The sequence below is a fragment of the Lepidochelys kempii genome, chromosome 2 (genome assembly GCF_965140285.1).
Source record: "Lepidochelys kempii isolate rLepKem1 chromosome 2, rLepKem1.hap1, whole genome shotgun sequence".
Taxonomy (NCBI): Eukaryota; Metazoa; Chordata; order Testudines; family Cheloniidae; genus Lepidochelys; species Lepidochelys kempii.
Window position 1 is genome coordinate 229,254,281 of NC_136381.1, and position 22,767 is coordinate 229,277,047.

Here is a 22,767-nt window from a genome sequence, read left to right on the forward strand (position 1 = left end):
AAGGCATTAGGGTTGTGGAGGAGCCCCCCAGTTCCCACACAACACAGAGCAGCATGTGCAGTAGCACTGCTACCATGGGCAGCTTTCTTGTGCACAGGAAGTGACACACACAACCAACCTATTGCTGGTGATTCGGACAACGCAGTCCTTTTCATCTCAGTGCAGGATCTGATCCTAGGATGGCAATTCTATACTGACAGATTCACGTTCGGAACGAACAACCATTTTTAAATGCTTACTTATGCTTTTCGAGATCTGTTTGCTGCATTTTAAACCATTACATTAAGGAAATTATATTTTATCACCATAATTGCCAAGCCTTATTTACTTAATCTCGCCTCTTTTAATTATATGATAAAACATCCAAGTGCAGACATGTAGTTTAATGTCTGTCTTTCTTTATACTCTTTCCCTGGGCGACATCACCCAGTAATTTTCATCTAGCCAAGGCAGCACTAAGACTGAAAGTATGAAACCACTGATCACAATTTCAGTTCTATTGAGGCAAGAACATTTATATTAAAACTTACTGTTGCGACAAGGAGAATACTCAGCATATGCACTGAAGTTCTGAATTGCAACATAGCAGGTGCCAACTGGATCCTTTTCAGGAGCGGCTTTAAGGGTCCTCCAATGATATAAGGGAGCACAAGCCTATTAAAACAATAATTATGTAACAGATCTTTTATGTGCCATGCATGGGCTAAGTCATTAAAGTTCTTCATTAAACAAATTAACTATTTTTGTTCCTGTTAAGTTTCTATCATCTGGGTAGAAATTGTCATAGTAAGTGAATGAAAGAACCATGGGAACTTCATAACCTGCAATGTTCTCTTCTTCCCTCTGCATCATTAACAATCCACTTATATCGAAGGACCAAAACCTGCCCTCTCACCCCTCTCCCTGGACACGTCAATAGTCTCAGATAGAGTTACCCACTTTTAAGCATGTGTTATTAAACCCCCTCTGTGCCTGGATCCACAGAAGATGAGTTTGTTACTGTCCCAGTTAGGAGACTTAGTCCTTTGTCCCATGGCTTTAGTTTGAGAGGTCCCTGGTTCAATCAATCCCTCGTGATTCTCACGACATTGGTTGTTACAGTATGGTTCTGCTGTACGGGGCAGTATGAGGAGGTCATACACATCTGGGTTCTGCAGAGCTGAGCTCTTTCTGTTGCAGCGTGGAGGGTGTGGCTGCTGGTCTGCTATTACATGGATCCCTAGTTCAAACCCAAAATAGAGCCAGAGAGAGGACACGGCTATGGAATAGATGCTGGAGTAGCTCTACCTCTGCTTCTCCCCTGCCTTGGAGGTAGGATTCTGAGACCTCTTTCTCTTTCTGGCTTGGCACAACAGGCAAGATTTAACCCTGACTGAGTGGACTTTTGCCAATTGAGTTTTTGATACAAAACTATTTAATAAGATAGAATATATTCTATAATAAAAATTAGTATGTGATGGAACGGATAAACTGTCCATTTTTGTCTTGGGATTGATTTACAGTCAGATATTAATCTCTCTCTGGTAATGTATTGTTGTCATTTTTTACATCACTATAAGGCACCAGTCCTGCAATTAGCTCTGGGCGGGGGGATCCCTGTGCCCACACAGAGCTTACTGCAGGTGTGCACATTGCTTTGCAAATGTATAAGACATGGCTCTTCCCTGAGCAGCCTACAGTCTAAACAACATACTAGAGAAAAAATAGAGGACAATTAACATTAATTTTAGATGCATTTCAGAAAGTTTGACAAAATCATTTGCAACAGAAAATTTATAACAGTAACATTTTGGCCCAATTCTATTTTATTGTTGCTGCTGCTGCAGTAGAAAAAAAACACAAGCAAAAAAACCTCCCCTCTTCCCCAAGGAACCCTATCAAAGTTTAAACCTAGAGTTTTCTCACTTCCCAAAGTCAGCAATTCAAGGTTTTGTCTTAAAATTGTTGACTTTAGCTATTGTGACAGGGTGCTGGGCAAGAACTACTGACTCAGCTCTCTGCCATGCCAACCCCCATTATGGGAAGCAAATTGGAGCTGGCTAGAGAAAACCTGCACCTATATGGTGAATGGGAGACACCTGCCCGCCCAGTTAGCCTGGGGCTAGATAAAGACTGCAGGGAAGGAAGCCAGGGAAAGGAGAGGAAGCAGAGTGATAGCCCTTCCCTCCTGGAAGCAGACACTAGAAGCAAGCTGTGTATGGGGAAAAGGTGGTGGGAGTAGAACCTGTGAATAAAAACCACCAGTGGTTACTGAACCCCAGGGTCTCCAAGTGACTTTATCAGCACAGCAGGGGCAGGAGCCAAGAGGGCACTGCCACGAACTGCTACAACTAAATTGCAGAAAGTTTGGCAAAACTGTTGATGAGAAAACATACTAGAACCAAAACAAAGCCGGTCTGTAACTGACATTGTGGGGTTTTTTTATGGCACAGCAATCAATGGTGGGATTTCCTCACATCTGATTAAAACTAAGGCATTCTAAGTTTCAGTGAATAGTTGTATAGGAAGATGTTATATTTCAGCTTGCTGTTATTATTAGAATACATGATAAGTATTCCCCTATTTAAATCAATATAACACTTTATGACAAATTTTAGTTAAAGCCAAATAATATGTTAGGATTTCCTTTTTAACAATAATTTTATATATGTTATCAATTTTTAAATAAAAGTACATCTACCAGATGCAGGTACCAAATCTGCAATTTGACAGCTATGATAACTCAGATGCAAAACCGCAGGGAATTAACTGTACATGTTAGTTCTGTAACACAAGAGAGCGATGTTTTATTCATCACCTGTTTTATGTCAAAATTCTTTCTGGGGTTGACCACAAGATCAACTATTTAAAGAAAGGCATTTCCTTCAGATACTTATTCCCATTAATTAATAACTAAAACAGCTTTAAACAAATCCCAAGACAAAAGTTGTTGTTTCATAATTGTAAGGAAAATAAATTATGGCCAAACTAAAGTTTCATATCACAAAGTGTTTAGTATCCTTTTCACTGTGAATCCTAGTGCAAAAACTGTAAATGTAAAATGCCTGTATATAGCATACATCAACTCTATGCTATGCAATAAAACTATTCAGTATAAGAAAGATATCAAATATATCAGTATAAATATGCAGTAGGGGCTTTCCATCAGTGCCTACAAAATATTCTATAAAATCAGAACACGTACACTAAATGTTTTTAAAAGCAAAACTCTTATTTAGTCATTACCATGACTACAACATAACAATACAATATAATATGATTACCCTATAAAACAAAATTAAATATTGATACAAATAGTAACATTTTCAGCAGGATATCAATTGATCTTCACTGGAATTCTTGGCTTCCTTTAGGTAATTCTCTAGCTAACTTTCCTCATAAAGCTTTACAACACGTTATAGTTTTTTAAACATATGGCTATCAGTTCCTTTATATCTTAAAAATAGTTCCACTATTTTATGCTTTGAATAATAAATTAGATTACTCATTCACTTGCATGATTAGTAAAATGCCTTTCTTCATTTCTAACACTGCATTAAGATGGTCTTCAAGTATTCAGTTCAGTCTGATTTTTATATATTGCTTTTATTGTCTGATCTCTCTCTATATATAATCTGTTTTTGTATATACATATATTCTAAAACTTGTTAGCTGTGTACACACACACATACATTTAAGATATACAGTTCAGAAAAGGAAAACATCTGAAAATGAATATCAATTCATGAAACTTACCACAACTTTTCCTTTATGAGCTTTGACTGTTGCCCCAAACCACTGATTTGACTTAAACTCAATAGGTTCCCTGGTGCCGTTGACTTTGATTTTTCTGTTGTCTGACAAAGAAAGAAACAGGCTGCTGATATCTAATTTAAAAAATGTTACTTCATTGGCTTCAGTTAGATGATAATAGAGCAATGGACATATGAATTATATCACATCTATCATCCTCAGACAAGTTTCATTAATGTGGTAAAGGCATTTTAATATTGTTCAAGCACGTGTCATTGGTCAATGAAAAATGCCTCTCAAATTCACATAAAATTAAATATTTGAAATGACTGTAATGGCAATGAAAAACTTAGGAAACTAAGGAAAAGACTAGCCCTCTATCCACACTGAAAATGTTGTTTAGCTGGGGATTTCTAATAAAGAATGAACAAGAATCCCTACAAAATGAGCAAAAATTTAATAAAACTGTTCTCAAAAGTTACATAGCTTTATACTGTGACAAAATATGTATTATAGTCATCGTTGGCCAGGCAAATGCAATTTCTCAGCATGCATTATTTAAGGACCAGCATTCAGTATAGCAAAGGACTTAGTTCTTAACTGAATTACATGTGTACATACTGCCACAAGAGACAGTTCTTTAACATTGCTTTATATACACTTTGCAGATGTCAGCATAAGAGGAGCCATCTGGGTAAAGACTCAGCCCAATTATAATGCATTTCAGGTTTAATGAAAAGCAGACATCCCTTCCTTTCACCCTCAGTACTCTGAAGTAAACTGATTTCCCACATGGTCTTAAGGTATGCTCCTCCCTCACAAGTCACTCTTAATGAACTTCTCAATTTATATATAAGCAGCTTATTACACATATCCCCTCGTATCTGTCTTCTCTTACTTTTGTTTCTGGTTCTTATCAAAGAGTATTTCACAAGAATCAACTCTTTTTCATGCATTTTAAGTGAAAATAAAAACACACACACTGTCAAACCTGGAATGTAGAGAGGTTTTTAACATCATATTATTTGAATTTAGGTAAATGAAAAACAAAAACATACCAGTAAAAATTAAAGAAAGAGTCAACATTTTCCTGCAGTTACAGACAGTGGTAGATGAAATACCTATGTTTTTTCCTATTCTAAGCACAGGGTATAGCATTGGAGACTGCTGTGCGATAACTGCTGATAAATGTTACTGATACAACCTGAATTAGGGGTGAAAGGACCATTATATTAGGGAATAGGAGGACTCAGCATCTGTATTTTTGTTAATTTAGGACTGTGTATGAAGTTGCAGGATCAGAAAAGCTGACTCGAATGTATGAAAGTTTTGAGAAAGTTCATTTCATTTATATGAACCTGTGAAATTTGTAAATTTCTGTGCCTCACCTATACAGATTCTCTAGTACGGCAATTAGCATTTACAGAACTGGCAAAAGAGGCAAAAACTTTATCGCATGCATACTGATTTTCAGAAATCAGCAAGAATATATATAAAAATATACTGAATTTTTTTTTTTAGCTGGAAACTATTAAAGGGCCAAAACTTAGGAGTGTGACAGAAGATGACTTTTGCGAGGCACTGCATTGGGGGAGCTGCAAAATTCCACCCACCCTTTGGTGCCACTCTTTTGATTCCCTCTCCCAAAGGGGCCAGACGTGCAGACGCTTTCAAGCTCTCAAAGCTTCTTTTTTTATTAAACCAACATATTTGAACATGGGCTATGTTCAAGTATGCGGTCTTGATTGAAAACAAAGCTTTTAAAGCTTGAAAATCTGCCATGGGTTTTGACTTACAGCTGCCAACCTTAGACTGTCTCTGAAGAGTGAATTCTCACAATCACTTTTCTAGCTTGAAAAGAGTATTTTTATTTGAAACAAACGTATTTGTATACAGGCAGATTGTACTCAAATGTGAACAGACGTTATGCTTTACAAACACCACCTCTTGTTCAAGAATCACCCCTCTGAGAATGAATCCAAGATGGAGGCTGGGATTTCAGAGCTCCTGCAGAACCCTGTACAACTCTACACTTTGTCCCATGGACCCTTGAAACTTTTAAAGCCATGATGCTGTATAGGATAAAGGGCCTAAACTACAGTGAGATAACCTGATGTCTCACTATATTTTCTCAAATCGCACATGATTATTTCAGGGGTAACTCACTAAAGTGTGTGAGTCTAGCGTCAGTCAGGCTATGGCCTTGTTTTCTCTTTCTCCACACAGGTCAGCAAAGCTGGCACCTGTCGCAGGGTCTTCCTGAAGCACAATATGGCTGTGCTTTCTCAGACACTGTGCCTGTCTGAAGCGCAATGCCTTCAGCAGCCCCTGCTAGGGGAGCATATCTAACCGCCACCTTTGGATATGCCTTTTATGTACCATTGAGCTCTTCACATATAACACTTCCTGACACCAAACCAGTATTGAGATCACGATAAAACAGCAACCATTTCTCGCAGCTTTCCCCATATAACTCTACCGAAATAAAAGACAACATAAAAATGGTCTTGTCGCCTTGCTGGTCCCAGGATAGTAAGACTTGAACAGAGCTCTGTGTAAGCGTGAAAGCTCGTCTCTCTCACTAACAGAAATTAGTCTAATAAATCTAATAAAATTACCTCATCCACCTTGACTCACATAAAAATGGACACATCTGTAAATTTACCCAGACTGTGTTATTCCATTTGTACTGTACACTGCGTGTTTCATTAGAGAACAGGTTTCTGTGGGAGTACAACATGGTACAGCTGCTATTTCACTGTATCATAGATACTTATATGGCCCCCATTACAGTAGTGTGCAAGCTCCTCTCAACCTTTAGTGTATTTATCCTCACAACACCCCATGAGGATAGGAAGTGCTATTATCCCTATACATAGGGGCAACCGAGGCACAGAGAGGCTGTGCCTCTGGTCACTCAGAATGTGTGTGGTGATGCGGGGAATTGGACCAGCGTCTCCCAAGTCCTAGGTTAGTGCCCTAATCACTCAACCATCCTGTTTTGCTAATAACTGCAGTCCATGCTCAGCTGTGCTGAACCTCCTTCCATTTGGTCCTTACCCCATACCAAATTTTGATTGACTTAACTGGTAATTTTGTCTGACTCAGAAGAGCAGCTCTTTAAAATGCCAAAGCAGCAGGTCGTTTCTCAGAGAACTGGGCTCCAGATGGCAGTTCCCGCAATGAAACCCGTGTGGCTCTACCACTCTGTGGACACCAGCTCCATACGGGTTTTTATGGAATGCTGTTGACAGAGTCTTGGATGCAGGGCAGGAGGTGGCCCTGGAAGGAGTGATGCTAAGGCCAGTGGATCTGTGCCTACTACATGGATCCAGCAGCCATTTTTCATATGGAGGATGGAAATAGCAACAGCCTAGGGAGCCATTGTGGCTCTACTGCTATTCCATTGGTTGGGAAGAGAGGACTCTTTGCCCATGCCCTCAACTCCCAGCCTCATTACTGAGGATGTGAGTTGGACAATACAGATCTCATGGACCAAATCTAAGATCCTTGTTCAGACCTTACTCAGGGAAATTCCCATTGACTTCAGTGGGGGTTTTGCCTGAGCAATGACCTCAGGATTAGGCTCATGAAAAAATGAAAATGAGCATGAATAATGTTTCCTGAAATGGGATTGAGATTACCTAACATTGCAGAAATCAAGAGTTTATACAGAAAGTTTCCTTGTGTTTCCATCAGGTCAAGCAAATATCACATGCTTTTTCAATCTATTTAGCAAACCATGCCACGTGGCACCTGTTGGTAGTATGATCTAGCACAGCATTTATCCATGGTGTGGACCAAATGCTCATGACAGCAGCTTCAGTGAAACTTCCACTGAAATCATGTCATTGGCGTTATTCCAATGGGGGTTGCAGTGGTGTCACGGAGAGGAGAATTTAGCCATGTATGGCCACATGTCCTAGAGGATAATTTCAAAGATTCCATAATTCAGCTTTCCACATCAGCATATAGGCAGTGGCAGCAATGCACAGAATGGGTCAAGCGTGTGCTAAACACAACTCTTGTGGGAGTGTTTTTGTGTTTTAAGTCCACACAGCAGTAACACAATTAAGAAAAATGTTAATCCCCATAGTCAAATATAAATCTATGTTAAAACAACATTGTAGGCTACAACTGTACACTTGAAAACTGAGCAGGTAACAGGTACACCTGTAAATCCAATATTTGCATATGTTAGATCAAATTTAGCTTTTCATAAGTGGGTGCAATTCCCATTTGGCTTACCAAGTGAGTAACTATACCTATGAGCAGTTAAGCATGCAGCTACCTGACTTGCATCTGCAAAAGTTTCTGTGCATGGATAAATGCAGGATTTGCATTCTGAATGGGTGCATATGCAAGTATTTGCTGGTGCAGTACTGATTTGCATATTTCGTTATTTTATTTAGATTTTTAAAAAAAACTCAAAACCACCTTTCCAAAAGACCCATATTTATGCAAAATTTGAAACAATTTAAACAAAAGCAAGCACAGCAATTTTCTCAAACTGAAGAAAGGAGAAAAAAGATCCCACTCAAACAATTGATCCCAGCTATACAATACACCCACTATACATCCACCCCAAACCTCTCCTCCCTCCTCAAAAACCTGCGGGGGAAAGAATAACTTTATGGGGTCTGTGTGGTAACAATACTTTGCTTTTCTCATGCACTTTCAACAGCCTCACCTGCATTCTGCCCACTAATCCACCTACACTACTTCTGATATTCGAAACCCCTATGCAGCTGTCAAACTACTGATGCTGCCTTTTTAAAAAAAAAAAAAAATCAAGCTGTCAGAAAAATGCTTCCTTCTTACTCTTCTAAATGGGGTGCTTCTCCCCACGAGTTACTGAGGTCCAGGATAGACAATATTCAGACCCATATCTTGTAACTCCTTGGAACTAGAGGAGAGAGCTCTGTATCATCAAAAAGCCAGGAATTCCCATTTCCAATTACATAAAATTTATTTACATGGGTATCAAGTTTTGAACTTTCTTACTGTTGAGGCACTGCCTCAGCATTTTAAAAAGCTGTTTTCTTTTCTCTAAAACATTGGGGAAACCCTTCAGGGATAGGTGTGATAAATGAAGGGGGGTTAGCTCCCTTTTATGGACACCCAGCCAACCAGTTAGCTGTAAAATCCCTCTTGGTAGCTGTTCTCTGCTTGCTTTACCTGTAAAGGGTTAACAAAGTTCCCCAGGTAAAGGAAGAGAAGTGGGCACCTGACCAAAAGAGCCAATGGGAGGCTAGAACTTTTTAAAATGGGAAAAAAACTTCCCCTTTGGCTATTGTTCTCGGGAGAAGGAGACATGAAGCAGCAAGGCTATAAGCAGGAATGCTGTGTAAGGCTTGAACCAGGTATGAAAATTCATCTTCCATACCTAGAAGAAATTATTGGACAGGAAAATGTTTAAATAGACATTATCAGGTTTATTTCTTTATTTTGGCTTGTGTATCTCCCCTGTGCTAACCCCAGATGCTTTTGTTTTGCTTCTAATCTTTAAGATAAACCTCAAGAGAGCTATCTTGATGCTTAATTTTTGTAATTGTTTCTTTTAAGAACTAGCAAAAAGCCTAAGTTGCAAATGTATTTCCTTTCTTTGTGTTTTTAACAAATTTTACCTTTTTTAAGAACAGGATTGGATTTTTGTGTCCCGAAGAGGTTTGTGTATATTGTTTAATTAGCTGGTGGCACAGCCAATTTCCTTTGTTTTCTTTCTCAGCTCTTCGGTGGGGGGGAGGAAGAGGTGAAAGGTCTTGAGGATAACCCACAGGGAGGAATTCCCAAGTGCTCCTTCCTGGGTTCAAAGGGGTTTTTTTTTGCATTTGGGTGGTGGCAGCATTTACCAAGCTAAGGTCAGAGAAAAGCTGTAACCTTGGGAGTGTAATACAAGCCTGGAGTGGGAAGTATTAATTTTTAAAATCCTTGCGGGCCTCCACCTTCTGCACTCGAAGTGCCAGAGTGGGGATTCAATGCTGACACTAGGTTTGCTGGGATCCCAAAGAATGAGTGTGAACTGTTACTGCTGAACACCTGGAAACCTCTTCTGTCTGCTCTTAGGTGAGACTTTGTGGACTAAGCAACAGCACCTATAGCTAATACTCCAGTGGCCACACTGTAGATCCATTTCCCATTCTTCATTTTAATTCTGATCCAGTAACCTCCAATCTGTAGACAAGATCATTCCCACCTGATGCCCTGGATTTCCTTTCTACTCCCCTAGATTATGCTAGTCACCACTCTAGCTCTCTGCAGATGCGGGAGGAGGACACTTCAGTGCTTAGCCTCGCATTTGGGGCATGCCTACAATACAAACTTTTGCCAATGCAGGTTACAGCAGCATAAAGCCTCTGTAGTTAGTATAATGCTTGTGCGCATGCATCCTTACACTGGCACTGTGCGTACTCACCAGGAATGCTTGTTTCTATGTACAATGCAGTGCATTATGGGTAGGTAACTCTCCACCATCCAGCACACTGTCTTTTGGGAAGTTCTGGCAATGCATGGTGGGGCAGAAATGAATCTTGCAGAGGTGACTGGGACTGTAGGGTCAAGTTCCCATCATGCAACTTTCTCCAACTCATAATACTATCTCTATCCCATAATTTCTGTGCCTGTTTTGAAAATCCCATAACCGGCATGGGACTTTTTGCTGTTCACCATCTTTAACAGAAGCCTGGAGTCTCCACAGCTCTGCACCATTGCTGTGAGCATTGCAGGCACAGGACACATGATCCTCTGGTATTTGCAGAGCCAAAAGAAGAGGAGTGGGGAACATGATGATTTCCAGGCAGTCAGATTGCTGTGGGACATAGCAAGAACCAGTTAAAGATGGAGCAGCTTCAGGCAGTGCAGCATTGCTTCTGGGACCGAGAAATGAGCACTGATTGGTGGCATCATATCATAATGCAGAACTGAGATGACAAGCAGCAGCTGCAGAACTGTCAGATGCACAAGGCCATATTCCTGGATCTGTGTGCCAAGCTTGTTCCTGCCCTCCAGGGCAGGGACACCAGAATGAGAGCTTCACTGACAATGGAGAAGCAAGTGCTGATCATACTGTGGAAATATACGACGTCAGATTGCTATCAGTCAATGGAAAATCACTTTGCACTTGGAAAATCCATTGTAGGGGCATGGGGCACTGTCATGCAAGTGTGCAGGGCAATGAATTGTCTCCTCTCATGCACTGGCAATATGCAGGACATAATGGATGGATCTGCAGCAATGGGGATCCCAAACTGCAGTCAAGTAACAGACAGCACTAGATCACCATGACACAGAGCATATCAACAGAAAGGGCTATTTTTCTATGGTTATGCAAGCGCTGGGTGGGTCACAGGGGATGCTTCACTGACATCAATGTTCAGGGAAGGTGCATGACTCTCATATCTTTAAAAACATGGGACTGTTTAATAGGTGCTACAAACAGTGACTTTCTTTCCCAACTGGCAGCTCACCAGTGGTGATGTTGAAATGCCAGTAGTGATCCTGGGGGACCCAGCCTACCCCTTACTCCCCTAGCTCATGAAGCCATACTCCAGCCACCTCGACAGCCCCAAGAAAAGATTGAACTTTTGGTTCAGCAGGTGCAGAATGATAGTTGAATGTGCTTTTGGTAGATTGAAGGGTTGCTGGCATCGTGTATTCACAAAATTGGATCTCAGTGAGAAAAACTCACCCAAGGGTTCTAGCTGCCTGCTCTGGCCTGCATAATATTTGTGAAGCAAAGAGAGAAAAGTTGCGACTGGGATGGAGGGGGAACCCTCCACTTGAGCGTCTGCTGAGTTTGAGCAGCCAGGCACAAGGGCTATCAGAATAGCTCAATGTGGAGCTAGACATCTCAGAGAGGCTTTGAAAGAAGAGTAATGTATTGTGGTGTACTGTGCTCTGCCTGGCCCTGCAGTTTAGGGGCCTGTTAGGAACTGTGTGGTGCTTGGTGCAGATCTATGAATATAAAAGTGACAAAGCACCTATTAATCTGGTGGTGTTTGCTGCACATTTATGATTATAACACTGTGTTTGTCACTGATCCTATGTGTTGGGTCACTCTGTACAGTAACAAGTAGGTGGGCGCTTTCAGAACTGCTAGGCACTTCGCAGCATATGTTGGGAACTAATAAAGATGAATTATTTTCCAAACAATAGAGTTCTGCTGAGTAATGAAAAACACTTCAAAAAATTTCTGTGCAAGTTAAAAGCATACATTAAAATCTTAACAAATTTATAGAACAGAGCTTAAAGAAGGGGAAGGAACATTCATTTCCTTTTTAGTTACACATTCATCAACAGTGGTTCTCACAAGTCAGCGTACATGAAGCTGAGGTTGTCCTTAATGTGTGTCTCCCTCCCGCCCCCCGGGGTGCAGTGGTAGGGATAAGGATGCAGCTTCTGATGCCACAGGCACTGTTAAGGGGGTTTGTAGGGAGGTGCTATACTGGAGTTCTCCATGGACTGCAAAAGGAGGTGAGCCCACAATTGTTGATCCTGTAGGTCCACAAGAGTCTGCAGCATCTGTGTGTGCTGCTGGACAAGCCCCATTATGTACTGTTGCATCTCCCTCTCTGACTCCTGGGCCTTTCTCCTACCCACTATTTCCTTCTCCATACACTGCAGTATTCAGCTCCAGACCCTCTGTTCACAGTCTGATACAAGATCTTGCTGAACATGTCATCCCAAGTCCCCTTCCTTATCTGGCTCAGGCATTCTGCAGGTGTGGAGGGAGAACCCCTCAAGGTCACAGGTGCTAATGGCATCCTGAAGCCACCCAGGCCCAGATGCTACTAGTCTGTGTACTGCAGTGATACCTGCTGAAGTTATCAGTGAGTGGTGTGGGAAAGTGTACCACCTTGGAGGAGGAAATGTGTCTGCCATCCCTAGAAACCTTTGGGAAAGAATTGCAGAGTATCCGCATGAAAATTCCAATGAGAAGTTGGGGAAGGCGTCACTGTAATGGGAAATAAATTTTACACACTTACCCGAAGTTCCTTCCTCTGCATCAGGCTCACCCATGCTCGACTGCTGGGACTGACTGGGCTGTGGTGGCGTCTCAAACAGGTCCTGGCTCATGGCATAGCTGGACCCCTTGGGCCACATGTCCCTCTTACTTCTCCTCCTCCTCACTGTCATGCCAGGGGCCTGTGGTTCAGGGTACCCATGGGGATGATGGGGTATCCACCAAATATGGCATGACAATCTTTATAAAAGCAACAGGTCTGTACCTTGGCACTGGAAATGACTGTTGAATTCCCTGGGCTTCTGGTATGTCTTCCACAGTTCCTTTGCTTTCATGCGGCACTACTACTAATGCCTGTTGTAACCTTTTTCTTGCATCTGCCATGCAATCGGATCATAGATGTCAACGTTTCTATGACTGGTCCATAGCTGTAGTTGCACAATCTCTTCTTCCCACAGGCCCAGGAGATCCAGTATCTCCTGTCCACACCAAGCCAAAGTGCATTTGAAGTGTGTAGCCAGCATGGTCAGCTGGCAACGGCACACAACAATGCGAGCTGCAAGGTGGACTCTCCAATCAGGAAAAGGGGTTCAAAAATTCACAGGGTTTTAAATGGATGGGGCCGGGCTTCCAGTCTCCATGACCCTTGGGTAGTGAAATTCACTGTTGGGCATTGTGGAACAGCTGCTGGAGGACTGTTAAGGTCGACACAGGTAACAGTGTCTACATTCACCAGGTTGACCTCAATACATCGACCATGGCTCAATGCTGCTTGGGGGGAGGTGTTACTATGTTGGTGTAATGGAGAGCTTACATCAGTGGGAGACTAATTTAAGCATAGACACATGCACAACTAGGATGACACAAGGTGGCTTAAATCGACCTAACTTTGTACTCTAGACCAGGCCTTAGTCACACAATTTCCTTCTTAACATGCACATGAGCATTGATTTTAGGTCTTTCACATAGATGTGCTGAGCACAATCACAAGGCTTGGAACTAGAATCTAGGGAACCAGGGTCTAGTGGGCCAAGCAAAGAGGTGATAACTGGTCCTGTTGGAAACTGGGAAAGGAGGAGACTGACTTTAGGAAACTCAGTTTGCTTCTCTGTGCCTCAGTTTCCACACCAGCAAAATGGAGGTAATGATACTGACCTCCATTATATAGTGCTTTGAGGTCTACGGATGGAAAACATTAGATATTATTTTTATTAGTGTTTTGGAGCAGTTAAATCTCTTAGGATTATCATGACAGGGGCTCTTCTTAAATGAATCTGATTTTGCATAAGTGGATTTACATTTTTTTATTGTGCATTAGAGTTCGTTCATGCAAGTTATTTTAATTTAATTGGACCATACCCAGAAGTTTTTATTCCATTTTTACTTTTTCCTGTCTCAGAGAAATCATCATTGAAGTCAATGGGAGTTAAATTACTCTTTCCTTTTTTCTCCTTAAAATGTGATTGGGATTGGGAAAAGAAACCACATACCTGCCATAAATCAGAACTCTACATGGGAATCATTAAGCCCATGGTAAGGCAAAACCGGTGTTGTTGAATCAATTGTGTCAGAATTTGAAGGTGGGGTGGACTTTTTCTCCCCTAATATTTTCTCTTGAGATGCAAATCCTATTTTATAACAGGATTCTAAATTTCCCATAGGATTTTATCATCTTTACAGTTAATAGTTTTTTTATATAACTAAATCTCCTAAGTCTCACAATACATCCTTTCCTTCTGCAGTACCTGGGTTTTGTTACAATCAGCTCAGCTTCTGGCCAAACTGGCTCATGTTTTCTCTCAACCGCACACTTGGCCAGAGTTAACCTAGACTTCCCCCCTTTTTTTCTTGACAGACTATTCATATTTTCTACAGTTAGTTTGAAAAATACAACCTGTCTGACTAATATATGATGAAGCACACTCATAGGAGAGAGAGAACGAGCTGAATCCTGGAAGACTGGCAAATTCATGCCCCATCAGTGCTGCCTTTTTAAAAGTTGTTACTGTCTAAATCATTTTAAAATGAGTTTTTGAAATGTGTATTGTTAGTTTTCCAACAGATCCGATGTATAAATAGTTAGAATGGGGATTTCAGTTTGGTCCTGAGCTGCAAGATGTTCTGGATGCTTTGGAAGTAAAGCACTTAGTCAAATAGGGGGAAAGATTTCTGCAAGTTGCCCTTCTGCTACCCCTTCTGGTCACCATTAGGAACAGCGCCCATATTAGTACTTGCAGAGCAGTTCTCACCTTCAAAACACAAGTTCAGCAGAAGCTCAGAGTTACAAACTGACTGGTCAACCACACACCTCATTTGGAACCTGAAGTACTCAATCAGGCAGCAGCAGAGACGGAAAAAGAAAAGAAAAAAAAAAAAAGCAAACAGTACAGAAGCTGGGAATGGGTGACAGGGGATGGATCATTTGATGATTACCTGTTCTGTTCATTCCCTCTGGGGCACCTAGTGTTGGTCACTGTCAGAACACAAAATACTGGGCTAGATGGACTTTAGTCTGACCCACTATGGCCATTCTTATGGTCTTACGTCCTTACGATGTTCAATGTAAGCTACTAAAATAATAAAGGGAAAGTTTAAAAAAAGATTTAACAAGGTCAGGAAACTGTTTCTATGCTTTTTAATTTAAATTAAGATGGGTAAACCGGCATTTTTCTTCTGCATAGTAAAGTTTCAAAACTGTGTTAAGTCAATGGTCAGTTGTAAACTTCTGAAAGAACAACCATAACACTTTGTTCAGAGTTGCAAACATTTCAGAGTTATGAACAACCTCCATTCCCAAAGTGTTCATAGCTCTGAGGTTCTCCTGTATTAAGTAATTAAGCCTCACAGCTAGTACATAAGTGGGTATTCTTAGCCCCATTTCTGAAACAAAGAAGTTGTGACTTGCTGAAGGTGAAAGAGGGAATCTGTTTCAAAAGCAGGATAGGAACTCAGGAATTCCTGATTGCCTGTCCAGTGCTCACATCACACTAAAACATGCCCCTCTGACCCCATCTCTCTCTCATTATACTCCAAAGAGAGTCATATCCAGCTTTCCACTGCTTAAGGGTAGGTCAGTGCAATATGACACCTTTAAAGAGGAGGGAGGGAAAAAGAGGGAACAAAGTAGAGAATCCTTAAAGACATCTCACCTCCCCACTGGAGCAAAGCACATACATCATTAAGGGGTTAATTGTTGTTGTTGCTTAGTAATTAAATCATCTTAGTGCTCTGGAGAAGTGCTGGATTGACTCATCTGAAAAAAATGAAGTCCCCTTACCTTTCCACAAGCTAAGTATTAACACTCACAAATATGCATATCACATGCCATAAAACACTGCAAGTTAGTTTTGGGTTAGTTTTATCACCTGTGGATGAAAATCATCATGACTTGACAGATTTACATATTCTTATGTGATATATGACAATTTGGGATAATCCACTGTGAACAATCGAGATTATGTCATGTGATTTTTCTGCACAAATATGAACACATAGCAGATATTCGTGGCCTCAGTTAGGATGACTTTCTGCCTAACTGGCTGTATTCTGCTATACAGATATTGATAGCACAATACTAAGGAATCCATTCTGTGTTTGGCAGCTGGAACAAGGCACTCTGAAGCAGTGACAGACGTTTAAAGCTAATTTTATATCTGTCACTAGGTACTGGTCTCAGTTCCAACACCTCTTCCTGTCCAGCATTGTCTCCTATCAACCCTCAAGGGTTTGTGGAGAAGAGGCTTATCTTGAGCCATTCTTCTTCCCTTCCTGCTTGTTTTTCCTTACAACCCCATATTAAACAAAACCAATACATTCAGACAGTAAACATCTTAATAACCAGATCAACATTCAGTAACCATAACTTATTACAGAGCAACTGTAATTACCATCCCACTATAAACTTAGCATGTGGCATAATACAGCTTCCTGATTCTTGACTGATGTCATTACATTATACTTGTCAGCTCTCTCTCTCTTTTTTCTCCACATTTGAGTGGAGGGGGGATATTAATAGCATGAATTCAAATACTGGTGATGCATTTGGAATGTTGTTGATGAACGAACCATGCTTGAAATTCAAGTCATAGACTTTAAGGTCAGAAGGGACTACCACTATCATATAGTTTGACCTTCTGCACATTGCAGGCCACAGAACCTCACCCACCCTCTCCTGTAAAAGACCTCTAACCTCTGGCTGAGTTACTGAAGTCCTCAAATCACGATTTAAAGACTTCAAGTTACAGAGAATTCACCATTTACACTAGTTTAAACCTGCAAGTGACCCCTGCCCCATGCAGCAGAGGAAGGAGGAAAAAACCTCAAGGTCTTTGCCAATCTGACCCAGGGGAAAATTCCTTCCTGACCCCAAATATGGAGATCGGTTAGACCCTGAGCATGTGGGCTAGACCTACCAGCCAGACACCTAGGAAAGAATGATCTGTAGTAACTAACAGCCCTCTCCAGCTAGTGTCCCATAATGGACCGTGGGACATACTTGCTCCTAGCAGTCAGCTACATGCCATTGTAGACAATCCTGTCATACCAATAAACTTATCAAGCTCAGTCTTGAAGCCAGTTAGGTTTTTCCCCCCACTGCTCCACTTGGAAGGCTGTTCCAGAACTTCACTCCTGTGATGATTAGAAACCTTAACCTAATTTCAAGCCTAAATTTGGTGATGGCCAGTTTATATCCATTTGTTCTGGATTCCACATTGATGTTTAACTTAAATAACTCCTCTCCCTCCCTGGTATTTATCCCTCTGATGTATTTATAAAGAGCAATCATATCTCCCCTCAGCCTTCTTTTGGTTAGGGTAAACAAGCCAAGCTCTGTGAGTCTCCTCTCATAAGGTAGGTTTTCCATTCTTCAGATCATCCTAGTAGCCCTTCTCTGCACCTGTTCCAGTTTGAATTAATCTTTCTTACACCTGGGAGACTAGAACTGCACACAGTATTCCAGATCCTGAGGTCTCACCAGTGACTCGTACAATGGTACTAACACTTCCCTGTCTCTACTGGAAATACCTAGCCTGATGCATCCTAGGACTGCATTAGCCTTTTTCATGGGCACATCACATTGGCGGCTCATAAACCTCCTGTGATCAACTAGTACACCCAGATCTTTCTCCTCCTCTGTCACTTCCAGCTGATACGTCCCCAGCTTATAGCAAAAATTCTTGTTGTTAGTTCCTAAATGCATGACCTTACACTTTGCCCTGAGACATTCTATACCTCAAAGCAACATGCTGAAATCCCCATATTCACCACTGTCATACAATTATGACATGTTTTGGACAAAGTATGCCTTGTGAGGTAGCATGTTAAAAAGCCTTAATTGGTTGACCATTAATATTATGTTGGATTGTATATGCTGTTGTTATATGTGAAGTTCTGAAGTATTGCTGTATGTGTTACTGAAGTATGTTATGAGGTTGGGAACACACACAACCAGCCTTTCAGGTTCAACAGTGGAGTAGCCAGACATGCTGGTATCCCATTAAAGGGAATCCACTCTCCCAGAAGCCATCCCAGAAGACTTCTCAGAGAGAGCATGTAGACAATGGATGCTGCTTGACCAATGGGGGAAGACCCCCATGTCACAAGCAAAAGATCTTTCCAGCAAGCTGGAAGAAACTATAACAGAGGGGAAGTGACATCATGACTTGGCCTCACTCCCACCACAACTCAACCCCTGGAAACATGCCTATAGGACAAAGACTTTGTACTGCAGGAGGGTGGTCCCACGCTGAATGGCAGTTCCAGCCTGTGTATTGAAGATCTGTGACCTGTTTGTACCATCTATCAGGGTGAGACACTACTTGATTCAAATTCTGTTTAGTTTATAGAATTTAGACTGCAAGTTTATTTTTGTTTTCTTAAGTAAACAACTTTGATCTCTATTCTTGCTACTTATAATTACTTAAAATCTATCTTTCTGTAGTTAATACTGTTCACAAGGTAATTCCAAACTCGGGTAAATTAAAAGTATTATTACGGCTCTTTTGTAAAGGGCACTTATGGAAAGTGTTCTCATTCAATGAGCATTCCTTTGTTTCTCTTTTTTTAAGTCTGATGGTCATTGTTGGCAATACAAGGGAGAAAAGAATTGAAGTGTGCTTCTCTCATTGGGGCAAGGTAACTCTCATTGACAATAATAATACAAGTGAGTTACTCGTGTGTCAAGGGGAGACTAGATCCTCAGAATGGAAAAGTTAAAGACTTGTTATGCTCGAAATTCTGGATTTAGCGGTCAGTCTGCATGGTCATTTAAGTGGTATGTAATGTGTTCTCTCTCTCTGTCTGTATACCACATTAGTTTCTATTCTGATCTTAGTGAAGCAGATTATTAATTATTCAGCAGTTTGTTTTCCTTTAATTGTACTTAGCACACTTGACTGAAAGAGCAGCTAATACTGGACTAGGTCCAAGAAAAAGGTGAGTTTTGTATAAAAAGGCATCAAAATGAAAGCTTTCAGCTTTGAAATCATCTATTTTTTTCTCTCTCCTCTGTTTTTAGAAGATTATTTCCAGCCCTTTTGATGTCAAGAAATTCAATGCCTTTTACAAAACTGCTGCTGTGTGTAAAACATTCCTTTTTAAAAATTAAATCCAGTATATTTAATTCCCCATCTACTATACTCTTAATAAGTGAAACTTCCTAATATTAGAGAAATGATGGTCTTGTGGTTAAGCCACTAGACTGGGATGAAGGGGACCCAGATTCAATTCCAAGCCCCATCATAGACCTTGTGCAAACCTAAATAACTTGTTTCTGTGTCTCAGCTTCTCCCCTGTAAAATGGGAACAGTATCACCTCAAAGGGGTATTGCAGGGATAAATTCATCAGTAAGTCTGAAGTATTCATACAGTGACAGAGGTCATATAAGGTCATATAAGAATAGTCTGAAAACATCTGTAATATTTAACAAACCATTGGTTGTGTCCTGTTACAGCTACAAACACAAAAAAGGAAAATATATTAAAAAGATTTAAAACAGTAACTTCCAGGCTAACGGCAGTATTGTGTGCTCTGCTTTGGAGTAGAGAGGAGATAAAAAGGAACAGAAGACTTGCTCATACAGCTGAAAATATTCCAAAGAGAAGGGAGCTGAACATAAGTAGCATCATTTTACGGCACAGATGTGTAAATAAATTAATATTGACTGAATCTGTGATGACATATGCAAAGCATTCTGTGTACTCGTGTCCTAGCTCCAATTTATGTTTGCATTCATTTATATACACATATCCTAATACCCTTTCCTTTCTCTTCTCTCTAGCCCCTATAGAAATAGGGTATTGACTTTCCTCTGTGGACTCCCTGAGATCACTCTATGCTTCAGTTTAGTGCTCTGGAAAAGTTTTGGACTGACCACTCTGGAAAATGAAGTTCTCTAATCTGGTCACAAACTGGCATTTGCATGGCAAAGCCTAAAACCCCTGTTATCTTCAAGTAGTCAGCTGCTTCTGGCCACCACACCTCCTACCTACTCCAGAGGCTAAATCTGTGCTCCAGATCTCTCTGAAACTCTGTGACTGATAGAACGTGTGGAGTCTTCCTGAATCTGTTTAGCCACCCACTGTGGTCTTTTCCACACAAGGGCCTGATCTGGCCCCATGCGTCCACTGTAATCCTTTCCCAAGATAACATTTGAAAATGTATTGGATCCTCACTTTGGATGAAGCTTCAAAACAATTTACATTTAAACACATGGTACTTCATTGTATGCTCCTGTGGTATAAGGGTACAATTCCCTTATTTACCCAGATGTAAATAGTAGGTGTGCTGGCAATATTATTTGCTGTGTACCTATATACACATGCATATATTAAAATATATACACACACAGCAGAGGGGACATATACTGTGCATACATCTACATGCATATAGTGCATATAGAATTAGAGACCGTATGTGTGTTATTACAGTATATATCCAGGTATTGCAGGTGTATTGTAATGTTTATAATACAGTAAGCTGGGATTCTTTCACACATGCACACACACAGCTGGGGAACTGTGTTGCTGATTTGTTAGCTATAGGGAAGTTGACTGAAATTTCATTTATGTTCATAGAAACAGGCTTTGTTGTATTATATTAATATTTGTATGACGAATAAGCACTAAAATTAAATACAGTCTGGTGAATTGTAACTTTTGTTCTAAAGATTATATTGTATAAATATGCCTACATTAAACCATTCAGTTTAAATGTTTTTGGAAACACTAGGTTTAAATTATTTTCAAGGGCTATAAAGAGAAAACATAAACAGCCTGAATTGTTTAAAATGTGTGTTCCCTTTAATTAAATTAGAAACATCTGTCTTGGGATTTTGAAAGTGGTCGGATATAATCTATTCACATTATGCCTACATCAGTTTGCATCCAACTTTCAGTATTTTGAAAGAAAATTCTTCCTTTCTGTAAAGAATTAAATCAGCATGGAGCATAAGGTACCGCCTCCGACTGAATGGGCAGAATCCCTTGTTGAAAACAGCACTGAAAACGACCAACAACCAATTTCCACGGTTCGGGGGGCGGGGGGGTTATATCAAACACGGAGTTTGGTCTTCTGAACATTTGCAAGTGGGTATTTCTTTTCAAAAAGCGTTACGTGCAATCCACACACCTTTCATTCAACGTATGGAAAGCGGCAGTGGCCTACGCACCAACCCCCAACTTCACGCGATTGTTATTTCTGTAGGGACCATCTCCCCCGGACGCACACAAACTCCAAGAGCGCAATTTCTCTGGGGAACTACACACACTCAGATCAGACTGACAGACACAAGGGAAGGGAGCGCCGAACCAACTCGCAGTAAGGGGTGACTTTCCCAATGCAATACAACGCGAAATATCTGTGCGTTACATGCGTATAACGATTTACTTACTAGTAGTATCGAAGGGGATCTGTTTGCACTCAGCGGCCGGCCAAGGACAGTAATACACCGCTCCCCCTTCCTGTATGTCCGGCTGTGTAGTATTGGCTTTGGGAGCACCGACCAGGACACTTACTCTGCAAAAACATTTGTGACCGTCACTAGATAAAGGCGGACTGATGGCAGATCATTTGTGCCCACCCGCTGCCACCCACACCAGAGCCCGGGGACGGGAGGAAATCGGCAGGACCCTTTCCCTGTGGCCACATGCTCCACGGAGCTTTCATTCCCAGCAGATAGATAACCCCTGCTGGAGCTGCATCCGCCGGCCGGTGCCAGAGAGACGCCCGCAAAGGGCTGCCCCCGCTCGGGCTTTGGGCAGATCCCTCCCCGCACCCGCGGCTGGGTTCCTGGCGAGCCTGCCCCGGGGTGCTGGGAGCGGCGCCCAGGCTGGCTTTAGCCAGGACGAGTTGGGCTGATGGAGACCTTCTCTGGCCACCCCGGCGCGGGTCTCCGGTGGCCCCGGCGCTGGGGCCAAGGGCCGAGGAGGGGGCCGCCGAGCTCCCGGGCAGGGCTCCGGGCTGGGAGGGAAGCGCCCCGCGGGTACTTACGCGCCGGTGTAGTGGTGGAAATCCACGGCGTAGCCGAAGTAGCTGCGCTCGGGCCCGCTGTACACGGTCAGCTTCTCCTCGTCCACGTTGAACGCCGCCAGCCCCGGCGGCCGGAGCATCCCTGACAGCAGCAGCAGCAGCGGGGCGAGGGGCTCCCAGCGGCGCCCCGGGGGCAGCATCCTGCTCCTCAGCCGCGGAGCCTCCCGCTCCCGGGGCAGCGCGGCGGGGGCAGCCTGGCGGGGCGCGGGGCGCAGCGGCGAGGCGGCTGGTGCGCAGGGACCCGCGGCGGCTCGGCTCGGACCCGCAGCCCCGCTCCGCGCCGCCTCTCGCCCGGCGCCCACAAGCATCTCCGCGCGGCGGCGAGTGAGGCAGCCGCTCGGCCGGCTGACTCCGGGGCGCCCCCTGGTGGCCGGCCGCTGGGGCACAGGCAGAGCGCTCCGCAGGGCAGCGGGCGCGCTGGGGGGGGGGGTCGGCGGCCGGGGACCGCGACAAAGCCCTGAACTCCCTGGCTCTGGACGTTCTCTCTTCCCCACGCCGCGCGTGTGAGATGCACCAGGGAATCCACTCACTGCGGGGGGGGGGG

At 42.3% G+C, this 22,767-nt stretch overlaps 1 protein-coding gene across 1 annotated transcript in view; it reads right to left on the reverse strand.

The window, feature by feature from the left end:
• The window catches only part of ITGA8 (integrin subunit alpha 8), a 172,565-nt gene extending 150,127 nt beyond the window's left edge, over positions 1–22,438 (reverse strand). The window contains exons 1-4 of the mRNA XM_073334109.2: positions 22,185–22,438; positions 21,586–21,710; positions 3,736–3,836; positions 531–654 (exon numbers count right to left, since the gene is read on the reverse strand). Of these exons, the coding sequence (XP_073190210.2) occupies positions 531–654; positions 3,736–3,836; positions 21,586–21,710; positions 22,185–22,363 (529 nt within the window). The 5' untranslated portion in view covers positions 22,364–22,438. The remainder of the gene's footprint in view (positions 1–530; positions 655–3,735; positions 3,837–21,585; positions 21,711–22,184) is intronic.
• Between the last annotated feature and the right edge of the window lie 329 nt (positions 22,439–22,767).